This window comes from Pteronotus mesoamericanus, unplaced genomic scaffold, assembly GCF_021234165.1.
Source record: "Pteronotus mesoamericanus isolate MK-2021 breed Mesoamerican mustached bat unplaced genomic scaffold, CSHL_Meso_final scaffold_31, whole genome shotgun sequence".
NCBI lineage: Eukaryota > Metazoa > Chordata > Mammalia > Chiroptera > Mormoopidae > Pteronotus > Pteronotus mesoamericanus.
The window spans coordinates 22,558,227-22,581,504 of NW_026555312.1; the positions used below are offsets into that span (position 1 = coordinate 22,558,227).

General features: G+C 47.0%; 1 protein-coding gene across 5 annotated transcripts in view; it reads left to right on the top strand.

Annotated features, from left to right (window-relative positions):
* The window catches only part of RREB1 (ras responsive element binding protein 1), a 69,317-nt gene that overhangs the window by 39,295 nt on the left and 6,744 nt on the right, over positions 1-23,278 (top strand). For 4 of the 5 annotated variants that reach the window (XM_054591919.1, XM_054591921.1, XM_054591920.1 and 1 more), the window contains 3 exons: positions 7,805-7,994; positions 9,160-12,073; positions 19,382-19,546. In XM_054591919.1, the coding sequence (XP_054447894.1) occupies positions 7,805-7,994; positions 9,160-12,073; positions 19,382-19,546 (3,269 nt within the window). The remainder of the gene's footprint in view (positions 1-7,804; positions 7,995-9,159; positions 12,074-19,381; positions 19,547-23,278) is intronic. The other variant, XM_054591922.1, reaches the window with a different exon arrangement.

Here is a 23,278-nt window from a genome sequence, read left to right on the forward strand (position 1 = left end):
AATCACCTCGAGGGGGCACCCTGCGAGAGGCAGGACCAGGGCGGGGATGTCACATGTAGGGGAGGGAGTGTACTGAGGTCTATTCCAGCATTCTAAATTAAGTTTTCATAGTCTCTCCTAGAAGCATTTGCTAACATGTGCTGGAATTCAGGAGTTTTCTGGGTGAAATAGGCTCTGGTGAAGTCCTTGGAGTTCAGAAGCACTGCTGACGTGGCAGAATGCTTCGGTGTTCACTTACAGGGATCGCCCTTTCGTGGCTGAGGGCAGGCTGAATGCCCACATTACCTTTCATCCTGTGTTTGTAGAATCTCACCTTTACTCAAATTGTCCTTTGCAAGTTTTCCACTGATGAATTTTTGTTTTCCTTTGAGTAACCTATTTCCATATGTGATTTAAAAAGAAAGGACGCTTTGTTTTTAGACGATTTGATGGACTTCTATTAGTTTGTTTAAATCCTACAGCTAGACACACTTTTCTCCCAAAAGCATTTGTCCTACTGAGAGTGAAGTCAGTTTCCACTTTGGAAAAGTTACCCTCAATTTCGCACACAGAGCCATCTCTGTTGCCAGAATATCAGAAAACAGCCTCTTGGGTTTGTAAAATTTCCCGCTGGCACATGGTCAAAATCCCTTGCAAAATGAAGTTGTCCTGCAGGGCTCCCCTCTCCGACACTTAAGTGCAATCCTCCTCCATTGACGTATTTTGCAATCGTGCTGTCACAAGTTCTGCAGAGTTGAGAGATCCCCCAAACTAGGGGTAAGGGGAGAGTTGTGAGGACCACCTGACCCCAATGGCTGTGGCCTTAATGAAGACGGACAGGCCCAAGTGAGGTTAGCAAATACCCCAGGGACCGTGCCTGCACCAGCTCTGCATCTAGCAGCGTCGCTTACAAATTTACAGTGACCTTCCTTGTCTTTGAAGAGCTGCTCAGAAACAAAGTTGCAGCGCATTCTTCCTGGGGCCTTAAGAAGGGGCTGGTGGAACCCAGTGTCTCTGCTGACAAAGGCCGATCCAAATGGTCCTGGGTGATGGGTTTCCACGCCGATCTTATTTAAGGTCTGTCAACAGATGTCGAGTGTGAGAGGGGAGGCAGTGTTTTCCTGTGGGTGTTTTTTTTTTTCTTCCTTTTAACCAGCCTCACGAAGTGCATCTGGTTCAAAGCAGATTATTTTTTTCTCTGCCACTTTCAAGCACCTTGTTTGTGATATGACATTCTACATCTTTTCAAAAGTGAAACGGGAGCCCCTTGGTTGAAATCCCACGGAAAGAGGCGTGAATTTATGGATCTAGGGACTTATTTAGACGTTGTTAGAAGGCTCTGAGTGTATGTGCCGGCTTCTGTTCCTGAGCTGTGGCTCCAGGTGAGGTGGCGGAGGTGATAAGGAAGGCAGATGTAGGTAGGACTGAGAGGGCTAGCCGGGAAGAACACACACTTCCCCCCAGGAACCTCAAGATTCAACAGAAGTAGTAGAAACGATGATGAAGTTCTTGAGCGTGAGAAGAGAGACCACATCCTTTTGAAATTAAAATTTCATTTTTCCTGCATTTTCATTTTGCTCTGATTGCCAGGAAATGAGCTGTTCCTGATTTTTTGTTGTTGTTGTTGCTGTTCCTAGCAATATAAAATAATGGTTAAATTTGTCACAGCACCTTGCAGTTTTCGAAGCTTTTTGTTATCTGTTATTCAGACTAGCTCTAAAGATCCCCATATTACAGATGAAAAAGAAAACAGAGGCTTAGAGAAGGAAGGAGAAGGAGCTCTCATAGGCTTGTAGCTTAAGGTGTTTATAGATTCAAGATCCTTTACTTAATTCTCACTATAATTTGTTTTTCAAGCTTGTCTAACTATGAGGCACCTGCTGTGCTTTTTCACTTACAGATTCCTAGGCCTGTCTTCTCTTTACTTGGATTCTGATTTCTTAGCAAGGTCATGAGGGGATTCTTATGTCAGGCATGTTTGGGAAATTTTACATAGCCAGCAACTAAAATGCAGATGGAATAAGTCCTGCAAGGCCTCACAGCCTGAACTTCCCTGCCCAGTGCCTCTGGTCCCTGGGCCCATCCCTCCACTAGCCCACGGCTGCCTTCCACAGAGGACACAGCGCTGTGGTTTGGTGCTGGGTTATTCTCTTATGTGTTTATTGAGCACCTACTGTGTGTGAACCTCTGTCCTAGAAGCCAGAAATGAGAGATTATAAGCTGAATTAGAGAATAGATGACGAGATATACACATGATGAAAACTCAGTCTTATTAAAAATTCATTGCTACAATAGAAGTGCAGCAAATTCTGATTGCCCTATTAAGAGGGATTGCCTCCGTTGTTTTGTTTTGTTTTTTATAAAACCTCCTTACATTGCCTCCCACACTAAACACTCATGGCCAGTAGGCTGTGCACTAGTGCAGTAGTCTCAAAAGTAGAGGGTGTTCTACTTTAGAAAGATCTCTACAAGAAAAACATAGTGGAACTTTCTTATCTCACCCTTTAAATTTTTCTGTTTTTATATTTTATAATGTACTTGGCATATTTTTTATGTGTGTATAAATACATATCATACATAATGCACATTTCTCAAACAATAAATAGATATGAGATGCATGATCAAAAATGTTTCCGTTATAAGGTATTGTACAGTTCACAGAGTTTGCAGCCTACTTCTCAGGCCCACCTACTCCCCTTTTGCAGTTGACTTGCATGCTACTAAGAGTTAGTATTATTTCATCCCAACCTGTATGTTTCAGGAATGCTTGTAATTATCTGCTACAATTTTATTGAATTTTATATAAATTAGTGAAATGTTGTTTTTAAAAAAGAATAGTCTTAAGTTGGACAGTCTTGTTTATTGTCTAAATTGGACCCTTTCTTTTTTTTACAAGTGTCATTTTAGGGTGGGCAAGACACCTATAAACAATCAAGAGAAATCGTAAAAATAGAGGATTCTGGTTTAGTTTGGTTTGCCAAAATGTAGGTTCTTTCTCTCCCTTAAGGGGAATCTAAGTTTGGAATCAAAGATGTTACGAGTATGATTCATGCAGTGACAGAAACATGGAACTTCATTCGGTAGAACCAGACTCACAGTTACAATGAGTGAATGAGTGTACCGTCAGTTCTTGTTATTCACTGTAAGTATTTTCTGTAAAGGCACTGTGAACACAGAATTAATAAATACTGAACCATTGATCCTAAAGAAAACAGGGTCACAACACTCATTTTACATGTTTTTCTGTTTAAAGACACCTTATTTAATAAGTACTATTGACTTGTTAATGTTGAACTCAGAACCAACAGCACTGTATCTCAGGGCTGAAAGAAGCTTATCTAAAACAGGTAACTTTCTACATAAGGCACGTCACAGCCTTCTTGCACTTAGGAACTAGACAGTGCTTCAGCGCTATGCTTGGAGGCCATTTTAAACAGCAGATTCACCAACAAAAAGCACTATAAATAGTCTGTGGCACTAAATAGACTGCAAGAAAGATACTTGTTTATTGTATGAGAGCTGAAACAAGAGGGCCAAGTGTCTCCTCATTTGACCTCAGCTGGGAATGTGTGCCTAGGACAACTCAAATTTTTCACAGCACTGTGCACATCCATGAATGACCAAGAAAGTGCTGCAAGTACTAATTTGGGGGTTACAAGTAAATTTTAATGAACAGGCAAATCCACAAATAATGAGGATCAACTGAATGTGTTTTGTCATCTGTTGGTTATTGGCGCCAATTCAAACACCAACAGGAATCCCCAATTTTGGGTGCGGTGAAGAAGGAAACTTTATTTAGTGCAAACAGCTCAGGGGTAATACAGCATGGCCGTAAACACAGTGCTGCTGTGGACCAGCTTGCTGTGAGGCTGCCTGGAGGCCAGGTGGCCCTGAGGCTGGGCCCCTCTTCACCTAGGCAGCTGTGCAATGGTCTGGCAATGGTCTGGTCTGCTCTGCTCTGCCCCATTTCGCTCTGATTGGTGCAGGTCTGTTCTGCCCCAGTGAGAAGTCTTCATGGCTCAGCCCCAGTCAAGGAAAGGCAGTCTTTGTGGAAGGTGTGTTCCCAGAGCTGGAGAGGAGCTGGCTTATATAGACAGGAGTCCCCACCACTGGTCCCTGATTGGTCAGAATGCAGCAGCTCTGATTGGCTAGGGAAAGCCTTGATCCTACTGGTTGAAATAGGATTCCAGGAAACCCTTATAAGGACTGGCTCAGGCTGAAGAAACACAGTGCAGGCAGGCAGTTCTGTGCAGAGACTGGCAGCTTAGCAAGGACGTTTCTCTTCAATGTGCAGTTTTGGGGAGAGGTCCCTGTGCAGAAATGGCTGCTAGGCTCTGCTTGCTTTTTTTGTTGTTTTGTTTTTTTGCCCAGTTAGCCACCAGGAGTCCTTCTTCATCCTCAGTGTTCACAGTTTATTTAACTGTGTAGGTTAAGTAAAGTATTCAAGGTACACATGAATTACTTTCTATGAGCATGCCCCCCACTTTACCTGACTTTGGTTAACGAGCCCCTCTCTGCAAGGCAGAGTAAGCACTGCGGTTTTTCAGGGGAAAGATGAGCTTAGGAACAGGCCTCAACTTTCCGGTGTGATTGAAGGATCACACAGTCATTGTGTCTTATTAGTGTTACTTGTCTCGCTGGTTGTTAGGGCGAAATGAGTTTAGGTGTTTGTTGCAGTGTCCCAGCACCAAGGACAGTAACTGGCACTGGTAAAAATTAACTTAAAACACTGCAAATGTTCTATACAAAATGTATATAGGCACTGCTAATTATGAATTTGAGGAGTGTGCGTTTGTATAGGGTTCACGTGGAAGATGCCTGTAGGGCCCACTGGGTTACAGCTTGCCCCAGTCTTTCTCACCTTCTTCTCTTAGTCCATGTTCCAGGGAAGACACAGACCAGCGTCTATCCCCCACAGGTCCCCAAACCTCACCTGCTCACGCGCCGGTCAGGATAGAGGGAAAGGGAAAGGGGAGAGAGAAAATGTGACCTATATCTAGTTCATAAAGTACCAAACCAGATGGGCCATAATCTGGACCCACAGGCTTGCTCTGCCAGCCTGTAAATCCCACGACATGGGGCCTACCTGAGCCCTGGGCCAGGCGCCTCCCTCCATATCCTTGGCCCCCTCTGCCTGTCCAGTGCATTTGCTGGACAAATAGGCTCCTTCACATTGCCCATGTCACAGTGAGACTCAGCGCAGGGGCTTCTCTTCTGGAGTTGTTATAGATTGAGCCCCAACACACACACCTGCAAACAGTGGTTTAGACATTGTTGAAACTTGGAAAAGGTGTCAAGAAGTCAGCCCACTCTCATTAACCATTTGTAAGATTTTTTTGGTTCATCCACACCAGATTGCTATTGTCGTGTTGGCTATTGTCATTTTTTTATTTGACAATCTGAGGGAAAGAGGTTAGTGCCCCTGACTAAATAGTCAGGTATTACATGTATAAAATTTTTTGTGGCATGCTGGTTGAAAATCGCTGATCTAAAAAATTAACAGTAATATCCCAATATCATCTAATGTCTGGTTAGTGTTAAATTTCCCCAATTCCAAGGTTTTCTCTTCCTTTCACCGTACTACAAAGCTTTCTGCAAATTGGTGGCATGGGGATTGGTGACCACATGGAGCGTACAACTGAACTTGAGCCTGGGAGAACCAAGGCAGGGTGACAGGAGAGGAAGTGCCCTTTCTAGGGCAGTAGGACAGGACAGAGTGGCTGTGGGGCTCCAAGGGTGGGAACTCCCTGGAGTATGCGGTGTGGAATTTGACCATGTTCCGGCCAGAAAGAGCTTCACCCAGAGTGGCTGCAACCATTCTGCTTCCCTACATAACTGTCTCACATTCTGTGATTTAGCTCTTTGGTGCTTTGGCAAAGAATAGTTTCTGTGGTTGGAGGTTTCCCTGGGCCCACTTCTGTGAGAACTTTCAATACCTAAAGGTACTTGGGGCTCTCAAAGCCATCTCTTCCCTAGAGCCTTTATCACAATGCTAAGCTTGAGCAGAATTCCCTCAAAAGGCATTTTGCGTTTTGAGTGGCTTGGAGGAACCCAGTATTCTAAATTTAGTTGAATGACGACAGGAATCTTGATGGCAAGATGCAGCTGAGTTAGCAGTGGTGATAGGAGAGGCAGATATGCAGCAGGACCGCATTGGCCATGTCTGGCCTGTGTGTGATGGAGGAAGCAGAATTGCACATACTTGGTACTTCTTCACCAGATGAAAATGAGCTTAGCTGCTTCACAGGTGACTTCATTATCTCTTTATTTCCAAAGAAGAATTTCAAAGCAAAAAAAAAGTTGCCACTAAGGTGTATGCAGTGTTGCTTTATTCCACTGTGCCCCACGTTCTTTCTCCGTAAGACGATAATAGGGCCTGCCTTGGAGGTTCTGTGAGGGGCAGACGCACTTAGGCACGTAAGTACTGGAATGATGCTTGGCATGTGGCACTATGATCATGGGAATGTGCCCATGAAATGAGGCTCATGTGACTGCGGAAATTTTAATTAGTTTACATTTAAATAGTTCTGGCTAGTTTACATGTAGCTCTGGTGACAGTCCAGATTCTCAACCAGCATGCCACAAGAATTTTTAAAACATGTGATACCTGACTATTTAGTCAGGGACACTGACCTCTTTCCCCTTAGACTGTCAAATAAAAAAATGACAGTAGCCAACACAAGAATAGCCATGTGGTGTGAATGAATCAAAATTATATCTATTTTTTTTGTCGGGTCAGCAAAAAAATTTTTTTTAGTGTGCCGCAGAATTTTATTAATTAGTGTATGTGTGGCACGAGATGAAAAAGGTTGAAAATTGCCGGTGTAGAGGATGTTGATAATATCTTAGTGATTGTATAGTTTTGTTTTTTATTGATTGCATAGTTTTAAAATGGTGATTCTCAGTGAAGACCTAGAAGAAGGACAATGTAGGTGTGAAAAGTGGAGAAAGTATTTTCAAGTGGTATTTCTGGCACATGTGTGGCCCAGGACATTTAAGGTGAAGGAGAGGGTCATCTCTAAGGTGAAGCATGATGATCTTTAGAGGGCCTGCATTTGTGGGGGATTTACTAGGAAAAGGAGACAGCCTACATTAGGTGACAGTGGAGTATGAACAGGCCTCACATTTTGTCTTTGCTTCTTACAACCTACGTGACCTCAGCCTGAGGTCTTCACCTGTTAAAATGGAGGTCAGGATGCCCGTCCGTCCAGCTACCAGAATCGTGCACACTTCCCCGTGGGGTGTCCTGCACTTGGCATGGGCTCAGTAGGTGGGAGCTGTGGTTATTTGTCAGATAGTGATGATGATAATATCAGAATTGAATACATAAAGTGTCACATGTTACTTCTTTAGTTGAAGCATTTGGTTATCGTTTTATCCCGATCAGATACCAGGGATGTTGATGTGATTGCTCACGATGTGTAATCCTGTGCTTTTTGACTTTCAAACATGTTTTATGATTAGAAGCCACTGAGCAAAGAGAGGGAGAAAACCTTTGAAATGCTCACTCTATGGGATGTAATTGGGGAAGGACGAGTAGGCTTCTGACAGTGTACACACTTGCGCTGTCTGCGAAGCTTCTCTCTCCAGAAGGTGTTAGGATGTAATTCTTTTTTAAAGGAGGAGTGTTTTGTTGTCAACCATGAGCAGGCTGGCTTCTTGATGTCATATTATTTCTAGCATTTTCATTTATTATGATTTGTTTTATCATTATATTTTTATTTACCTAAAAATGAAGCGACAAAAAAAATACAACAGGACAAATGGACAGGTGTAAATTCTGACTTGGCTGCTTCCTTACATCCTGTCCTTTTCCTCTTCCCAGATGTGACATCTGCTGCGTCACCTTTCGGACACACCGAGGACTGCTACGCCACAACGCACTTGTCCACAAACAGCTTCCCAGAGACGCGATGGGAAGGCCTTTCATCCAGAACAACCCTTCCATTCCCGCTGGCTTCCACGACTTGGGATTCACTGACTTCTCCTGTAGGAAATTTCCTCGGATTTCTCAGGTATGCTCATCGGCCGGCAGAACCAGCAGCCTCCTCCTCCACGGTCTGCATAGTTGGACTTCGCTTCCTCACCCTGAGGCTTCCTTTCTTTAAAATGAGGTCCATTTGGTTTTGTTTTTCTAACACCATCTTTTCTCTTGAAATTCATTTTGGCCCTTTTAGTCTTTAAGTTGTTGGGTTGAGAAGTGTAGGTGGCCTTTAATTTTGTTTTGAATTTCATATTCACTTGTATCTGAGTCTAGCTTATCAGTGCTTTTGCCCTTTCTTAGGGCATTTGGAATTAAAGTTGTGAATTGTTCACCACCCCAACGCCATCCCTGTCACAATTGAATTTGTCTTTTTTAATGTTTCTTTAATTACATTACAGCAAAATATACAAAATAGGTTTTTGTATAAAGTGTTTTTGGTCATTATTAACCTGAGCTATATTTATTCTTTGCTTAAAAGCACCTGCTAAGACTACTTTGAAACTACTTTTTTCCAATTTTTAAAAATTGAGCCCTGGCTGGTGTGGCTCAGTGGATCGAGCGCGGGCCTGCAAACCAACCGGTCATGAGTTTGATTTCCCGTCAGGGGCGCATGCCTGGGTTGTAGGCTAGGTCCCCCGTTGGGGGCATGCGAGAGGCAACCGATCACATTGATATTTCTCTCCCTCTCTGTCTTTCTCCCTTCCCCTCTAAAAATAAAAATAAATAAAATCTTTTTAAAAATGGAGATAGAAGATAACAGTGACATTAGTGAAATTCTCCCAATGCGTAAGCCTCAAGCTCAATGCCACATGCAGGCGCCCGCATGCATACTCTCCCAGGGCCCAGGTGGCACACCCTTTCTCCTGGCGTCACAGAGATGGCTGGTTCTCCACTGCTGGTAGGTAGTCCCCATCAGTTAGTTTTGCAAGGCACCCATTTTTTAAAAGAAAACCCTACCATCGTGGTATTTCTACTTTACTATACTTCATTGCTTCTCTGCTGAGAGACCCTGGGGATTGATGTCATTCAAGAAAACATGATTCTTCAGGCACTTGTCGTTTTCCTTATTCAGTGCAGGAGTTAGTGCGCAGGGAAAGGTAGCTACCTGTTATGGAGAAAGCTGGATACTGGAGCAGCTGTACAGCAGATATTTTAGTGAAGATTTCTAAGTGCTCTTTATTTTCTTGCTCTTGCAGGCCTGGTGTGAGACAAACCTGCGAAGGTGCATCAGCGAGCAGCACCGTTTCGTCTGTGATGTCTGTGACAAGGCATTCCCCATGCTCTCCTCGCTCACCCTGCACAAGCAGACCCACATCGCTGGGGACCAGGGACGGGAAAGGCTGCAAGCCAAGACCCTGTCTGGTGACACCCTGGACCAGAAGGTTTTCCTGGCCTTGCTGAGCCTGCAGCACACCAAAGATGTGAGGCCTGTCCCCGCCGAGGAGCCCCTGCCAGATGACAACCAAGCAATACAGCTCCAGACACTCAAGTGTCAGCTACCTCAGGACCCTGGCTGTACCAGCATGCTGAGGCTATCTCCTTTCGAAGCTTCTTCCCTGGGCAGTTCTCTCACAGTCCTCCCAGCTACCAAGGAGAACATGAAGCACCTGTCCCTGCAGCCCTTCCAAAAGGGCTTCATCATACAACCCGACAGTAGTATTGTGGTCAAGCCCATCTCCGGGGAGTCGGCCATTGAGCTGGCTGACATCCAGCAGATCCTGAAAATGGCAGCCTCAGCGCCCCCTCAGATCAGTCTTCCACCTCTCTCCAAGGCCCCTGTCACCCCGCTGCAGGCGATTTTCAAACACATGCCCCCGCTGAAGCCAAAGCCCCTGGTCACACCACGGACGGTGGTGGCCACCTCAACACCACCCCCTCTCATCAATGCCCAGCAGGCCTCCCCCGGCTGCATCAGTCCCAGCCTTCCCCCACCGCCTCTGAAGCTTCTCAAAGGCTCGGTGGAGGTGGCCTCCAACGCCCACCTCCTGCAGCCCAAGTCTGGCGCCCAGCCACACACGGCCATGCAGCTCTTCCTGCAGCAGCCTGGGGTGGAGCTGCCTGGCCAGGCAGAGATGAAGACACAGCTGGAGCAGGACAGCATCATCGAGGCCCTGCTGCCCCTGAGCATGGACGCCAAGATCAAGCAGGAGATCACAGAGGGAGACCTCAAGGCCATCATGACGGGTCCCGGCAGCAAGAAATCTCCAGCCATGCGCAAGGTGCTCTACCCCTGCCGCTTCTGCAACCAGGTGTTTGCCTTCTCAGGGGTGCTGCGTGCGCACGTGCGCTCCCACCTGGGCATCTCTCCATACCAGTGCAACATCTGTGACTACATCGCCGCCGACAAGGCCGCCCTCATCCGCCACCTGCGCACACACAGTGGTGAGCGGCCCTATATCTGCAAGATCTGCCACTACCCCTTCACTGTCAAAGCCAACTGTGAGCGGCATCTGCGCAAGAAGCACCTAAAGGCCACCCGCAAGGACATCGAGAAGAACATCGAGTACGTGACCAGCAGCGCGGCTGAGATGGTGGACGCCTTCTGTTCCCCAGACACAGTATGCCGGCTGTGCGGAGAGGACCTGAAGCACTACCGCGCCCTGCGCATCCACATGCGCTCGCACTGCGGCCCCGGCCTGGGCAGCTGCCCCAAGGGCCACAAGCCCTTTGAGTGCAAGGAGTGCAGCGCCGCCTTCTCGGCCAAGCGCAACTGCATCCACCACATCCTTAAGCAGCACCTGCACGTGCCAGAGCAGGACATCGAGAGCTACGTCCTGGCAGCGGATGGCCTGAGCCCCAAGGAGGCCCCTGCTGCCGAGGCCTCGGGGAGGATGGAGGAGGGCAGTGGGGCCTTTGGCGAGCGCAAACCCCTTGCCACCTTCCTGGAGTCCCAGAATGGCTATCTTAATGGGGTTCCCACTCAGCCTCCGCCTCCCCACGTCACCATCAAGTTAGAGCCCGCCAGCAACTTCTCCGTAGACTTCAATGAGCCCCTGGACTTCTCCCAGAAGGGCCTGGCCCTGGTCCAAGTGAAGCAGGAAAACGCAGCCTTGTTCCTGAGCCCCTCGTCCACGGCCCCCTATGACTGCTCCATGGAGCCCATTGACCTTTCCATCCCCAAGAACTTCAGAAGAGGAGACAAGGATTCTGCTGCTCCCAGTGAAGCCAAGAATCCTGAGCAGGAACCAGGGAGCAGGGAGCAGTCCTCCCCCTGTCCACCCCCATGCCCTACTCTGCCAGTGACCTTGGGGCCCAGCGGGATCTTGGAAAAACCCTCGGCCCTTTCAGCAGCAGCCTCGGCAGCCACTATGGAAGCCCCCGCTCAGCCACTGCAGGGCTCCGTTCAGGTCGCTGTCCCCATTTACTCATCAGCCCTCCTCAACAGCTCCCCTCTCTTGGGCAACTCCACCCTCATAAGCAGCCCCGCCTTGTTGCGGCCCCTGCGTCCCAAGCCACCCCTGCTCTTGCCAAAGCCCCCGGTGACAGAAGAGCTGCCCCCCCTGGCCTCCATCGCCCAGATCATCTCATCCGTATCCTCGGCACCCACCTTGCTGAAGACCAAGGTGGCTGACCCAGGGCCCGCAAGCACTGGCAGTAACCCCACAGCTTCAGACAGCTTAGGAGGCACCGTCCCCAAAGCCGCCAGTGCCCCCACTGACAGCACCAGCCCAAAAGAATCCAGCAACCCACCCCCTGCTGCCAACAGTCCAGAGGCAGCTTCACCCACCGAGCAGGGGTCAGTTGGCTTGTCAAAGAAGAGGGGCCGGAAAAAGGGGCTGAGGAGCCGACCCCGCACCAGCAGTGGCGGGGTGGACCTGGACTCCAGCGGGGAATTCGCCAGCATCGAGAAGATGCTGGCCACCACGGACACCAACAAGTTCAGTCCATTTCTGCAGACGGCAGAGGACGACGCTCAGGACGAGGTGGCCGGCACCCCCACCGACCACAACGGGCCCAGTGATGAAGAACAGGGCAGTCCCCCCGAAGACAAGCTGCTGAGGGCAAAGCGGAACTCTTACGCCAACTGCCTGCAGAAGATCAACTGTCCCCACTGCCCCCGAGTCTTCCCTTGGGCCAGCTCCCTCCAGAGGCACATGCTCACACACACTGGTAAGAGAGCCCGCCAGGCCGTGGCTGCTGCTTCCTGGCAGCGAGACTGGCCGCTGGCCGGGGTGAGGGGTGGTTTGAAAGCGTGGACCCTTTTCTCATGGTCCCATTCCCAGCTCCTCTTCCTCAGTCTCAGAAGCCAGGGGCTTTGCCTGCGGAGGCCAGGTGCTCAGGTAACCGGAGTGACCAGTTCCTGTTGTCTGAGCCCTCGGAGGGCTGCTGGTGAAGGGAAGTGTTAAGGTCTTTAGGTGAGAAGTGGTCCTAGACCCATCAGTCACTCGCTGCCACCCCTCCCATCCCTCTGGAGAAGGCAGCGAGATCATGCACGTGTTTACCCACGGGTGGCAGCTCGGGAGAGATGGAACTTTGTGTTGAGACTATAACTCTCATCTGAATTATAATTTACTGCATATCCATACAGGGTTTATATCATTGAACTAAGGATAAATTAGGTGAGATCCTCAATCTTGAGATAATATTTGGATAACCCAGATATTAATAGAGGGTACCTAAGACCAAATAAACTGTTGCGTGGTACAGGATTGCCAAATAAAATACAAGATGCCCATTAAATTTGAATTTCACATAAGTAAAATAATTTTAGTGTAAATATTTTTTCATCCAGTATTTGGGATATACTAAAAACATATGTGGTGTTTATCTGAAATTCAAATGTAACTGAGTGACTTGTATTTTTAGTTGCTAAGTGTGACAGCCGCAGGCAGTTAGGAGACTTAACGATGGTGTGATGAGGGGCGGTGCTAGGAGCTGGGGGTGAGCCGGGCTCCGGACACAGGTGGGAACACTTCATTCAAGGTTGATCATCACTTGAAGCTTCAGAGAAGCCCACAGAGGAAGGCTTTTTTGGCAAATGGGAGATGAAGAGCGTGTGCAGAGGGGATGGGAGGGGAGCGTAAGCTGTGGCGTTTTTCTGAGACTGGTGACCACACAAATGTGGCATTTCCCTCTGAGTGGTGGGACCCAGTAAAGGCATGTCAGGCCTGCCTGTCCTCGGAAGACTCATTTAACAGGAACCAGAATTTCTAGACTTGTAAAGTATGTGCTGCATTTTCAGGCTGTCATTTTCTTTCCATTGGAAATCACTGAAGCCTGACAAAGAGAAGTATTCATTCTAATGAAGAGAGCAGTTCAGAAAAGGAGATGCATCTCAAAGAGAAGTTGCCCCATACACAGTCTCTCTTACCCTTTTTGGGTGACATTTTTTGGTCACCTGCAGAGTCTGGAGAAAGGAGTATTTCTGTTCCCACGTTTTAGAAGGCAGGTAGCGTAGACCTGACAATAAGCGTGGCTCTTGCTCTGCCTCTCTCTTCCCCTCACTGTCAGCCTGCCCACCGCCGCCTCCAGCTGGGGGTCCTGCGCTTCGTAGGTGGACCCCATGCCCATTGTCCCCAGATGATCCCCTTTATTCCCAGACGTTCTCTTCCTAGCGAACCATCAGTCTCCCTGGGAGGACCGCCGTGGCCGGGAGCTCCTTTCAAGAGTCGTGCCTGTGTCTTTGAAGATGTCTGATATAAATTCCCATTTGTGAATCCAGTCATTTTGATTACCTGGCTTTTGAATGCCAAAATTTTCTAGTTGGTTTAAAATTTGGCAGCATCTGAAACCAAGCAAAGAAGGTGAAAGGTTTGTTGGAGACAGGGCAGGGAGGGTGACTGTAAATACAAACACATTCTGCCACTTCTCCCTTCGCAGTTCCTATACACTTAGTGGCTGTGTCTGTCTCAGCCCCGTCCCTGACATCCTATGACACTGTGTTCTTGCAGTGGGGCTGCAGGCCTTGACTCACGAGAGGACCATTCAGGGTTGGTAGAGAAGATTTTCAGAGCCAGTCTTCCTCACTGTCCCATGAGAGTGATGTTGTCCACATTTTCTCATGAGGAAGTGGAGGTTTAGAAAGGCTAACTTGCTTATGGTCATGAGTAACGAACAGTGAGCAGGAGAGCTGGATTCAAAGCCAGGGTCAAGATCCCTACACGTGCCCCACAGTCAGGGTGGTGTGGCTACTGGTCCTCTATCTGAACAGGTATAGGTCATGCCTCTGCCCTTCCATTGTCCTCACATGTCCTGGTGCAGAACTCTGAGAAGAGGTTTGAAAAAAGGTTAGAAGACAGATGTGGACCAGAATACTGTTATCAGAGACTAATGACCACAGAAGGGTGTTAACGACACACAGACACACGCAAAGCTCAGCACCCACTGGGCTATTGACTTCCTTTGCTGTTTCACTGCTCCAGCTCTCAGCAACGATCTCCGCATTCCCTCTGTTACATTATTTTATAGAGCACCTGGCTGTACCTGGTGCTGTATTAGAACATTGCCCGTTCATCAAATGCTGGAGGCTGGACAGAGCCCGGGAAATCACCTGATCTACCCCCTCCTCCAGGGAGCACTCTCTTTCTGGTAGGCAACTGTGCTCTTGGAGAGTCTCTGAGCTGCCTGTCTCCTGGCCCCCCTGCTCCCTCCGTAAACTATGAAATAAGACTAAGGCTCACACAAAAGAGAAATTAAACATGGACTCTGAAATGATCCCATGAACAAGTATTACACAGGGAAGAGTTTTGTTTTGGTTTGGTTTGGTTTGGTTTAATTGTAGCATTAAAATCTAGCTGCATTGTAGCCAGGGGCGTGGGGCAGTGTCCAGTTTTAGATGGCACCTAGGTAAGCTGTGTCTGTATCTTGTGAGTCAGCTTTTTCCTGGCCACTTGGCAAATGCATGGAATTACCATCATGTCTGTATGTTGTCTCATAGATATGTTTCCAGTCCACCCCACCCCCTAGATGGGCAACATTGAGTAAACCAGGTGTTAAGTGTCCAGCTAGAGGTTTAATGTTGCTGTGGGCAGGGGGCACCTGGTTTCAGCCCGCTCTGCGTGGCTCAGATTCTAGGAATTGTGTCATGAGGAAGCTGGTGTCGGCTGTCAGATTTCACATCCACTGGCGTGTTCTCCACTCAGAACTGAATTTCCACCCTCCACTCCTCTCCTGGCCCACAGTGTCCTGTTGCTCAGGGACATTTCCTGGTTCCTTACCTTTCTCTGCCTGACCAGTGTTGAGTGAGGGTAATTCACTGTTCCTTCCTTTTCTCCCTTGAGACTGTTTTGTGTGTTTTTAGGCCACAGGTGGAAGAGTGTGTGCCAGAAGCACAGCCAGTCCATTTCCACCCTGTCCTTACTTTCTTTCTCTTTTACTGCCTCTCCTCCTCCCAGCACGAAGGGGCCAGGACCCCATGATGTCTGAAGGGCCCACCAGCTCCCACATTCTGGAATCCCTGGCTCACTCACTTTCTCATGGTTGGTTTTAACCCCTTTTCTTTACCAGCCTGAGGCCGTCCCCACTTACCTCTCCTACCTGCTGCTCATGGGCCACAGACATCACAGTTAAAATTAATAAGATGTACAAACCTCAGTGTGTAAGTTGCTCCTGACACCAGGTGTATTTGGCTGCTTGTAACTTTCCTAAGTGACACTTCGGCCATTTAACCAAGCCAGCCCTGCGTGCACCTCTGCCAAATACAGAAAGAAAGAACCCTTCCCTGCAGGGGCGGAGGGGTGAGGGAGAGAAGTGTGAGGTGTGAAGCCACGTCATGAACCTTATTCTCAGTATTCATTCTTCTGCTCTCTCTTGCCCAAGAGCCTGCCAGATAGTATCGTTTAGTATAAAATTTCTCTCCCTTTTTTTGGCTGTTCTGTGAGAGTGAAAACTGGCTGGCAGTGGCTTTTACCAATATGGGGTGGAGGGCTCTCTAAGGTCCTTGGCACAAAAGTAACTCCTTATGGTTACAGGAACATTTTAAAACACCCCTGCTAAAGCATTGATTTGTGGCAGTTGCCAAGCAATTAAAATCATTTAATACTTCCCATATAGATTACCAGTCAACAAGTTTGAAACCTGTGCAATTATAAAATACTGAAAGGGCTCGTGTTTTCCTCTGTTCATGCAATCGGAAGGCACACTGTTACTTAAAATGTAAGATTTATGGAGCAAAATATGAATTTTAAAAGACTCCTGTTACTGTTCCTTTGAGGATCTTCATAATTTGATACAGTATTTTGGCATCATTGAATTCTTTTCTGAATTTAGCACTAATATGAATCTTCATCATAGGATATCAGGCTGGCTGTCCAGACCAGTTATAAAAGTGAAATATTTACCAACTTAAAAATTACAGAGTAAATTGTGTAATAGGTAGAAGCAAGAAACCAATTGTTTTATTTGAAATCAAGAATCGTATCATGTTCAGTCACAGCTTTGACTTGCTCTCCTCTCAGCCTCATTCTGTCCCTCTCCTCCGGCCGCACTCAGAGAAGCCATGGTGTTGCCTTTTGACAATAACATATTAAGGAAAAGTATTTTTTCTTACTTAAAACAGATTCCAAATAATTAAATATTTTCCATTTTTAAATGCTTTTAAAACTAGTCTTTATGCAAAAGGATGATTTTTTTTTTAATGTTAATTTTAAAATATTAGCAGAAACCACCTCCTGAGCTCTGCAAAGGTAAACTGACTCCGCCCCTGGGCCGCGCCACCAGGTTTCTCATTCGCTGGTTTTGTATTGTTCCGGGCATCTGTATTCTTTTTTCCCCCTTATTTATTTGTTTACTTTTTTATTGAATTTATTGGGATGACATTGGTTAATAAAATTATATAGGTTTCAGGGGTATAATTCCATAATAGATCATCTGTACAGGCATCTTTATTTTTGAAAAGCCCCACAGGTGTTTTGGAACCATTGCCTGAAAGGGCCTTTCAGCTCAGGAGGGAATGAACGTCCCCTTTCTTTGATTAGCACTGATGCTTGACCTTGGCGGGGCAGGGATTCCTGTGGTGCTGGGTCACACACCAGCTCGCTCTGCATGACTGGCACCCCGGGGAGTTACGCGAGTTACGCAACAGGGAGATGATGATACTATTCCCTCCTCCCGCTCTGCGAAGCCCAGGAGCCAGGCCCGTGCTGTATGCATTGCAGTGAGTGCCTGGGCCTGTGCACCTACGCTAGGTCAGGCCTCGTTCATGGTATCTAAATGGCGCAGGTTGCCCTGGCTGGTGTGGCTCAGGGGATTGATTGTGTTCCGGCCTGCAAACAGAAAGGTCGCCAGTTCGATTCTCTGTCAGGGCATGTGCCTGGGTTGCCGGCCAGGTTCCCGTTGGGGGCACACAAGAGGCAACCGCTTGATGTTTCTCTTCCTCTCTCTCTCTCTCTCCCTCCCTTCCCCTCTCTCTAAAAATAAATAAATAAAACCTTAAAAAATAAATAAATGAACAGTGCAAGTTGATTTTCCTGCCATTTCTTCCCCTGCACCCCCCCCCGCCCCCAATCCACAATCGTAATCAACTTCCATCAGCTAACCCAAAAATGTCCTTTCGAGCTACTTTTTTCCAGTCTATAATCCAGTTTGGATTCATGCATTGCGTTTCATATCATGGGGGGTTTTTTTATTATTATTTTATTTTATGATTTTTTTTTCCCCAATTCTCCTCCCCTTTGGCAACCATCAGCTTTTTCTCTGTATCTGTGGGTCTGTTTCTGTCTTGTTTATTCATTTGTCTTGTTTAGCTTCTACATATAAGTGAAATCATACAGTATTTGTCTTTCTCTGTCTGACTGATTTCACTTAGCATAATACCCTCTGGGTCCATCTGTGTTGTCACAAATAGCAAGATTTCATTCTTTTTTATTGCTGGAGAGTATTCTGTGTTGTGTGTATCCATATATATTCTCCTGTGCTGATAAGCGCTTCCTTCCTCCAGCCCCGTAACGGCCGCCCAGTGCATCTCCTGCCACCTTTCTACCCTGTCCAGCTTCTGTGTTTACTCATGTGTTCTGTATATATCTCTTGGTAGACATCTAGGTTACTTCCATACCTTGGCTGTTTTTCATGTTTCAGTGAACATAAGGGTGCATATATCTTTTCCAACTACTGTTTTTTTCTGTAGATAAATATCCAGAAGTGGAACTGCTGGATCATATGGCAGCTCTATTTTTTATTTTTTTCTGTCATTCCCTTAACGTGTGTCTGATTGTGGCATTCCCAAGGTTACAAGACAGACATACTGGGCTGCAGCTCTGAGCTCATGTTTGTTACTACACAAACCTTTTACCTTGTAAAATCAAAAACTGGGACCTTATAATCTGGAGATTGGGGGGGAAAAGAAGAATCCAGTGATACAGTAAATAATTTGCCCCCCTCCCTTCTCTCTCTTCAGGCCCACCTAGTCACTTCCCTTCTCCACCCACCTACCACCTTCCTTCTCAGTCCACACTTTCTGCTCTGGGTCTTGCTTTTCCCCTCACACCCCAAACAAGGGACAAGATGCAGAGGCCTGGCTTGCATTTTGAAACATCATGTTTACAGCACAGGAGGAATCCAGATAAAAGGAAAGGATGGGCAAACCAAAGTAGATCATTCCTGGGGAGAAGGAAGGTCATGCTCCTCTGTCAACAGGTGACCCCATTGGTGGAGTTGGGTGGGACAGGGGGGCTGTTCAGTGACTTCTCTTCAAAGGCAGGTCTGTTGAGTAGAGCATATGATATCCTACTGCAGACTCAGGATTTTTTGTTCACTTATTTACTACTAGCAAGAGCCTAAAGCAGCGGAACAAAGAACCTTGCGTGCGGTGAGCAGACCTCTTCTGACTTGCTAAGGGACACAGTGACCTTGGGCAGAGGTCACTGCAGGACCGCTCATCAGGTCAGACAGGAGGAGTCCTGGGAGGCAGAGCTCGCCACCGCCCCCCTCTGTGGGAGGCCAGGCCCACCCAGGCCAGGAAGGGAGACTCGCCTCCAAAGGTGTCCAGGGGTTCCAGATTCCGCAGGAGAGCCTAGGTGTCCCCTTTGATTTCCCAGCCTGCGTAGTAGTACTTGGAATACTAGAAAGGATTAAAAGCTGTCTTCTCCTCGGAACAAACTATAGATGTTTTCTTGCTGTGCTCTAAAATCCCTTCACTCACTTTTTGTTGTTGTAATTATGTAATATTTGTAATTGTAATGCTGTTGTTTTACTTTTAAATGTTTGCATCTTGGTTTCATTGTTCATTTTTAGTATTCTGAAGTCAAAACATTCATTCCATCCCACTCAGGCTAAGGGAAGATGATCATTTGACTTGTTGGTGTTCAGTTCTTTTTTTTTCATGTATTTTGTTTATTTTCATAAAAGAATGGGGTGGAGGAGGGAGAAGCAAATGCCAATAATCCCAGGAAAATGAAACGAAAGCAACTTTTTTTTTTTTTTTTTTTTTTTTTTTTTTGCAGTAGAAAGCCAGATAAATATCTATTTTTTTTCCTGCTTCAGGTCAGAAACCCTTCCCTTGTCAAAAATGCGATGCCTTCTTTTCTACCAAATCTAACTGTGAACGCCACCAGTTGCGCAAACATGGAGTTACCAACTGTTCCCTGAGAAGAAACGGGCTTATTCCCCAGTCAAAAGAGAGTGATGTTGGACCCCATGATAGCACAGGTAGTGCTTCCAGGTGATGGAGAGGAGGAGAGGGACAGAGGAGAACCGATTGCTTAGCCAGGCTAACTTTGCTTAGCTTCCTAGCAAACTCCAGGCCTCCAAAGCACAGTGCACGGCGGGCTGCCTTTCCCACTTCCCTGTAGGACTCCACAGTCTAGAAAGGGGGGCCCTGGAGAGGGCTGGGCGCATGCAGCCGGGTGGGCTGTGGGAGACAATGGCAGCGCCCCTGCTTTTCTGACTACTAGGGAAGATCTGTCGCCCTCCCAGCAGACCTCTTTGTTCTGGCTGTGGGTCCTGCTGGAGGCGGGACATGAGGGAGGGCGTACAGTTTTAGCTCCTGGTAGCAACACAACAACCACCTCCCAGGCCTGGGGTGTTTCCTTCAGGCCCAGCCTCTGCCGAATCCTACCGCTTCCTACCGCGCAGGGTTGGTTGGGCTCGCAGATGTCAGGGTATTGCAGGAACTAGGGATGCCCGGCCCTCGTCAGGGAGGGTGGGGTGGGGCGCTTTCCTTTTCAATAACTCTCTTCCCAGTAAAACAAAACTTTGTCTTGTTTGAAAAAGCACTCTGCATGTCCTTTCCTTAATCACATCTCTGCTTGACCTGAATCCGGGTATTATTCTCCTGTGCTGATATGCGCTTCCTTCCTCCAGCCCCCTACAGAGCAATTAACGCCGCCCAGTGCGCCTCCTGCCACCTTTCTCCCCGTACAGCTTCTGTATTTACTCATGTGCTCTATCCCGTACATTGGTTATCTCCAGCTGCTGGGGTCCAGCACTCTCGCCCCCTAAAACAATACACAGAGGGGCTGCTGCAGGTCACTTGGGCACACAGGTTCCTGGCACAGGTTTAATAACAGCTTACTGGTATGGATTCAGTTCTGCAGATCCTGAAAGCTTAACGTTCCCCCATTGCTTGAAGCAGATGAGATTCCCCCCAAATGTAGTTTTCTAGGGTTGCAATTCTGTACTGTGCTTTTCTCCCTTAGAATTGGGTGGAGATGGGCTGCTGTGTTGTCTGGGAGTCCTCCCCCCAAGTCAGTGTGGACTTTGGCCCCAGGCCCCTCACCCCTGTCCCAGCTACCAGGGAGGGGAGCACTTCTGGATGGGTGGCAAGCCCGGGAAGAGGATGTGATCCGGAGCCCTCTGCTTTTTAAACTGTACCTCCCACTGAGCCCTAGTGGAACAAGCGCTTGAACTGCCAGGCTCTTTAGTTAATATCAAACCCTCTGAGGGTATAAGAATGTAGGCCAGTTTGCGGACTCCACCCCTAGCTTGCATTCCCACATGACTTACCAGAATCTTTGAGGAAAGAAAGATATGGATGCCCACAGAGTCTTGCTGTGGCTTGGGTTCCCTGGAGCCAGAGATGGTGGATGATCTGCTCTTCAGCCCCAGGAAACCCAGAGTGATGCTGGCAGAGCCACCGCTCTTAATGTTTAACAGTGGGCGCTGCATGAGCTGGTGGCAGCCTGGCCTAGAGAGCGGTCCCAAGGCGGGGTGGGCGGCGGGCAGTATAGGTGTCCAAGGGGTGTCCTTGGTCTCCAGGGCTCACAGACAGGTCTTGAAGTGTAATAAGCGAGTGCTGGGTGCACACTTGGAATTCACCTTCTTGATCACACTGAGCGACACCAAGCCTGGGGCTCCCGCTGACGTCTGAGGGGGAGGCTGCAGTAGAAACCTGCAGACATCAAGCTGATCGGAATTTGTGTCTTAGCTGTGGTTCAGCACCAAGCTTTACATTGTGGGTGTGTTTAGTTTTTAAATTTGCAGTTAAGAATTGTGTTTTTCCAAGTCCTGTCAGAGTCCTTCCTCACCTCCGTTCTGTAGGTTTTCTTTAAAGGAAAAAGCCTCTGGAAAAAGAGAATTCACTGGAAGTTGAAATGTGAGACCAGCAACGAGAAAATACACGTTTGGTTTAATTGTGGTCACAATCCATGCTAGGAAAGAAGACTGAGATTTAAGAAGGGGAGAAAAGAGGGTAGGGAGCTGGGGTTCAGTGATTTCAAGGAGCATTTTTAAAACCAGGTGAGCGTGATGGAGGGGTGATGGTTTCCTTCGGGCACTCCCTCCCATGAAGTTAAAAGTGGGGCCTAGAGGAAGACCATAAAAAAACAAAGGCAGGAAATGACCAAGGAAGTTCTGGAGGGGTTTCTAGGTTTATATGCCTGGGTTGCATTTTCTTAAAATCCCTAAACGTGTTTTATAACATAGGTCTGACTTTTTCCATCACATAAGGTCTTTCATGAAAATATACCCTAGATTTTCCCGAAAGGAATGTTGAAAATGCTGTGATGGGAGCAGTTCTGCTTAAAGGGGCACATTGCTCATTCAGAGTTAAACTGAAACTTTTCATTCATTTCTTATGGGCAGAGGTGCCCAGGCTCACTTTGCCCCGGGGAATTGTGTGGTTTTTTTCCTCAGATGATGCCTGTAGGAGCCTTTGTATTTGTGGGCACCTACATGTGACTTTTTAAATCAGCATAAATGTGAAAGTTTTTAAACTGTCCCTTAATGATGCCCCCCCGCCCTTACCAGCCCAGAAGCCCCAGGTGCTTCTTGGTAGGTGAAGTTAAGTACAGGCAGAGCAACCTGAACAGCCTTGCCCCTGCCCAATCAGATTAGGTATTTAGGTTGGTCATTTTTCACATCAGCTGAGTAACTTGGAACTTCTAGAAGACAGCAGATATTTTATGGTTGAGCTGATATGAAAATCTCCACTTTCCCGTAGAACGTGGTACCATCTGGATTCTGTCTGCTTCCTCTAGCAATTTTCTTAGATTTAGCACCACAAATGAGGGACAGATAAGGGCAGAGAATTAAGGCGTTATGGCAGGTAGTATTGCCTATAAAAAGTCATTGGCTACCTGTATTTGGAAGTGTGGGTGGTTGAGAGAAGGGAAGGGATCAAAACAGGATCTGGTATTATAAACTGGCTGTTCATGAGATGATGAGAAGAGGTTAAGCCTATTGTTCCCAAAAATCACTAATAAAAATCAAGGGTTGCTTGGTCCTTGAAGGGCCTGGACTGCCCTGCTAAAACACTCCCCCTAGTGGAAGTTTGGTAGAGCACAGCCAAGACATCTTTATTCGACAGAGGAAGTTAGTTGGTCTTTCATTGAATTTAGAGTGAACGCTCCATTACCCACACTAAGGAGAGGCCCAGGAGTTAGAATGATCTGATCTTAGTATATTTACTTGGGTTTACTTTCAGAATTCATTATGATTCCCCCCCACACACAGTCATCTTAATATGTTCTACAGTTGAAATTTAAAATAATCCATGTTCTTTGGTGAAAAAAAAAATTTAACAATTAGGACAAACAACCTAGAATGTACTGCAGCAAATAGGAAGTAACCAGAGATTAAGCCTCTCCTTTAGTAACTACAGAGCCAACAAATAAGAAACCTCAGTGTTTTATATTTTCTTATTGCAGAGTTTATACCAAAATCCATTTACTAAATGCTCCCTATTGGAATGATTCAAGAAAATGAGCACCTGGTTTATCCTTAGATTATGGCCTAGATATTGGTGTGTATAGCTCAGGATTCATTATCTTTAAACTTGTGGATAATTTTTCAAAATCATTGTCAGAAATTTTATAGTCACGCCATAATTTTTGTTTCCTTCTGAAACCTTTGGAGGTACTCAGACAGTGGCTGCCAAGTGGTAGAGGCAGAATAAACCAGTGAAATGATGTCAGTGGAGGTGCCGAGCAGCCGGTGGTAGGT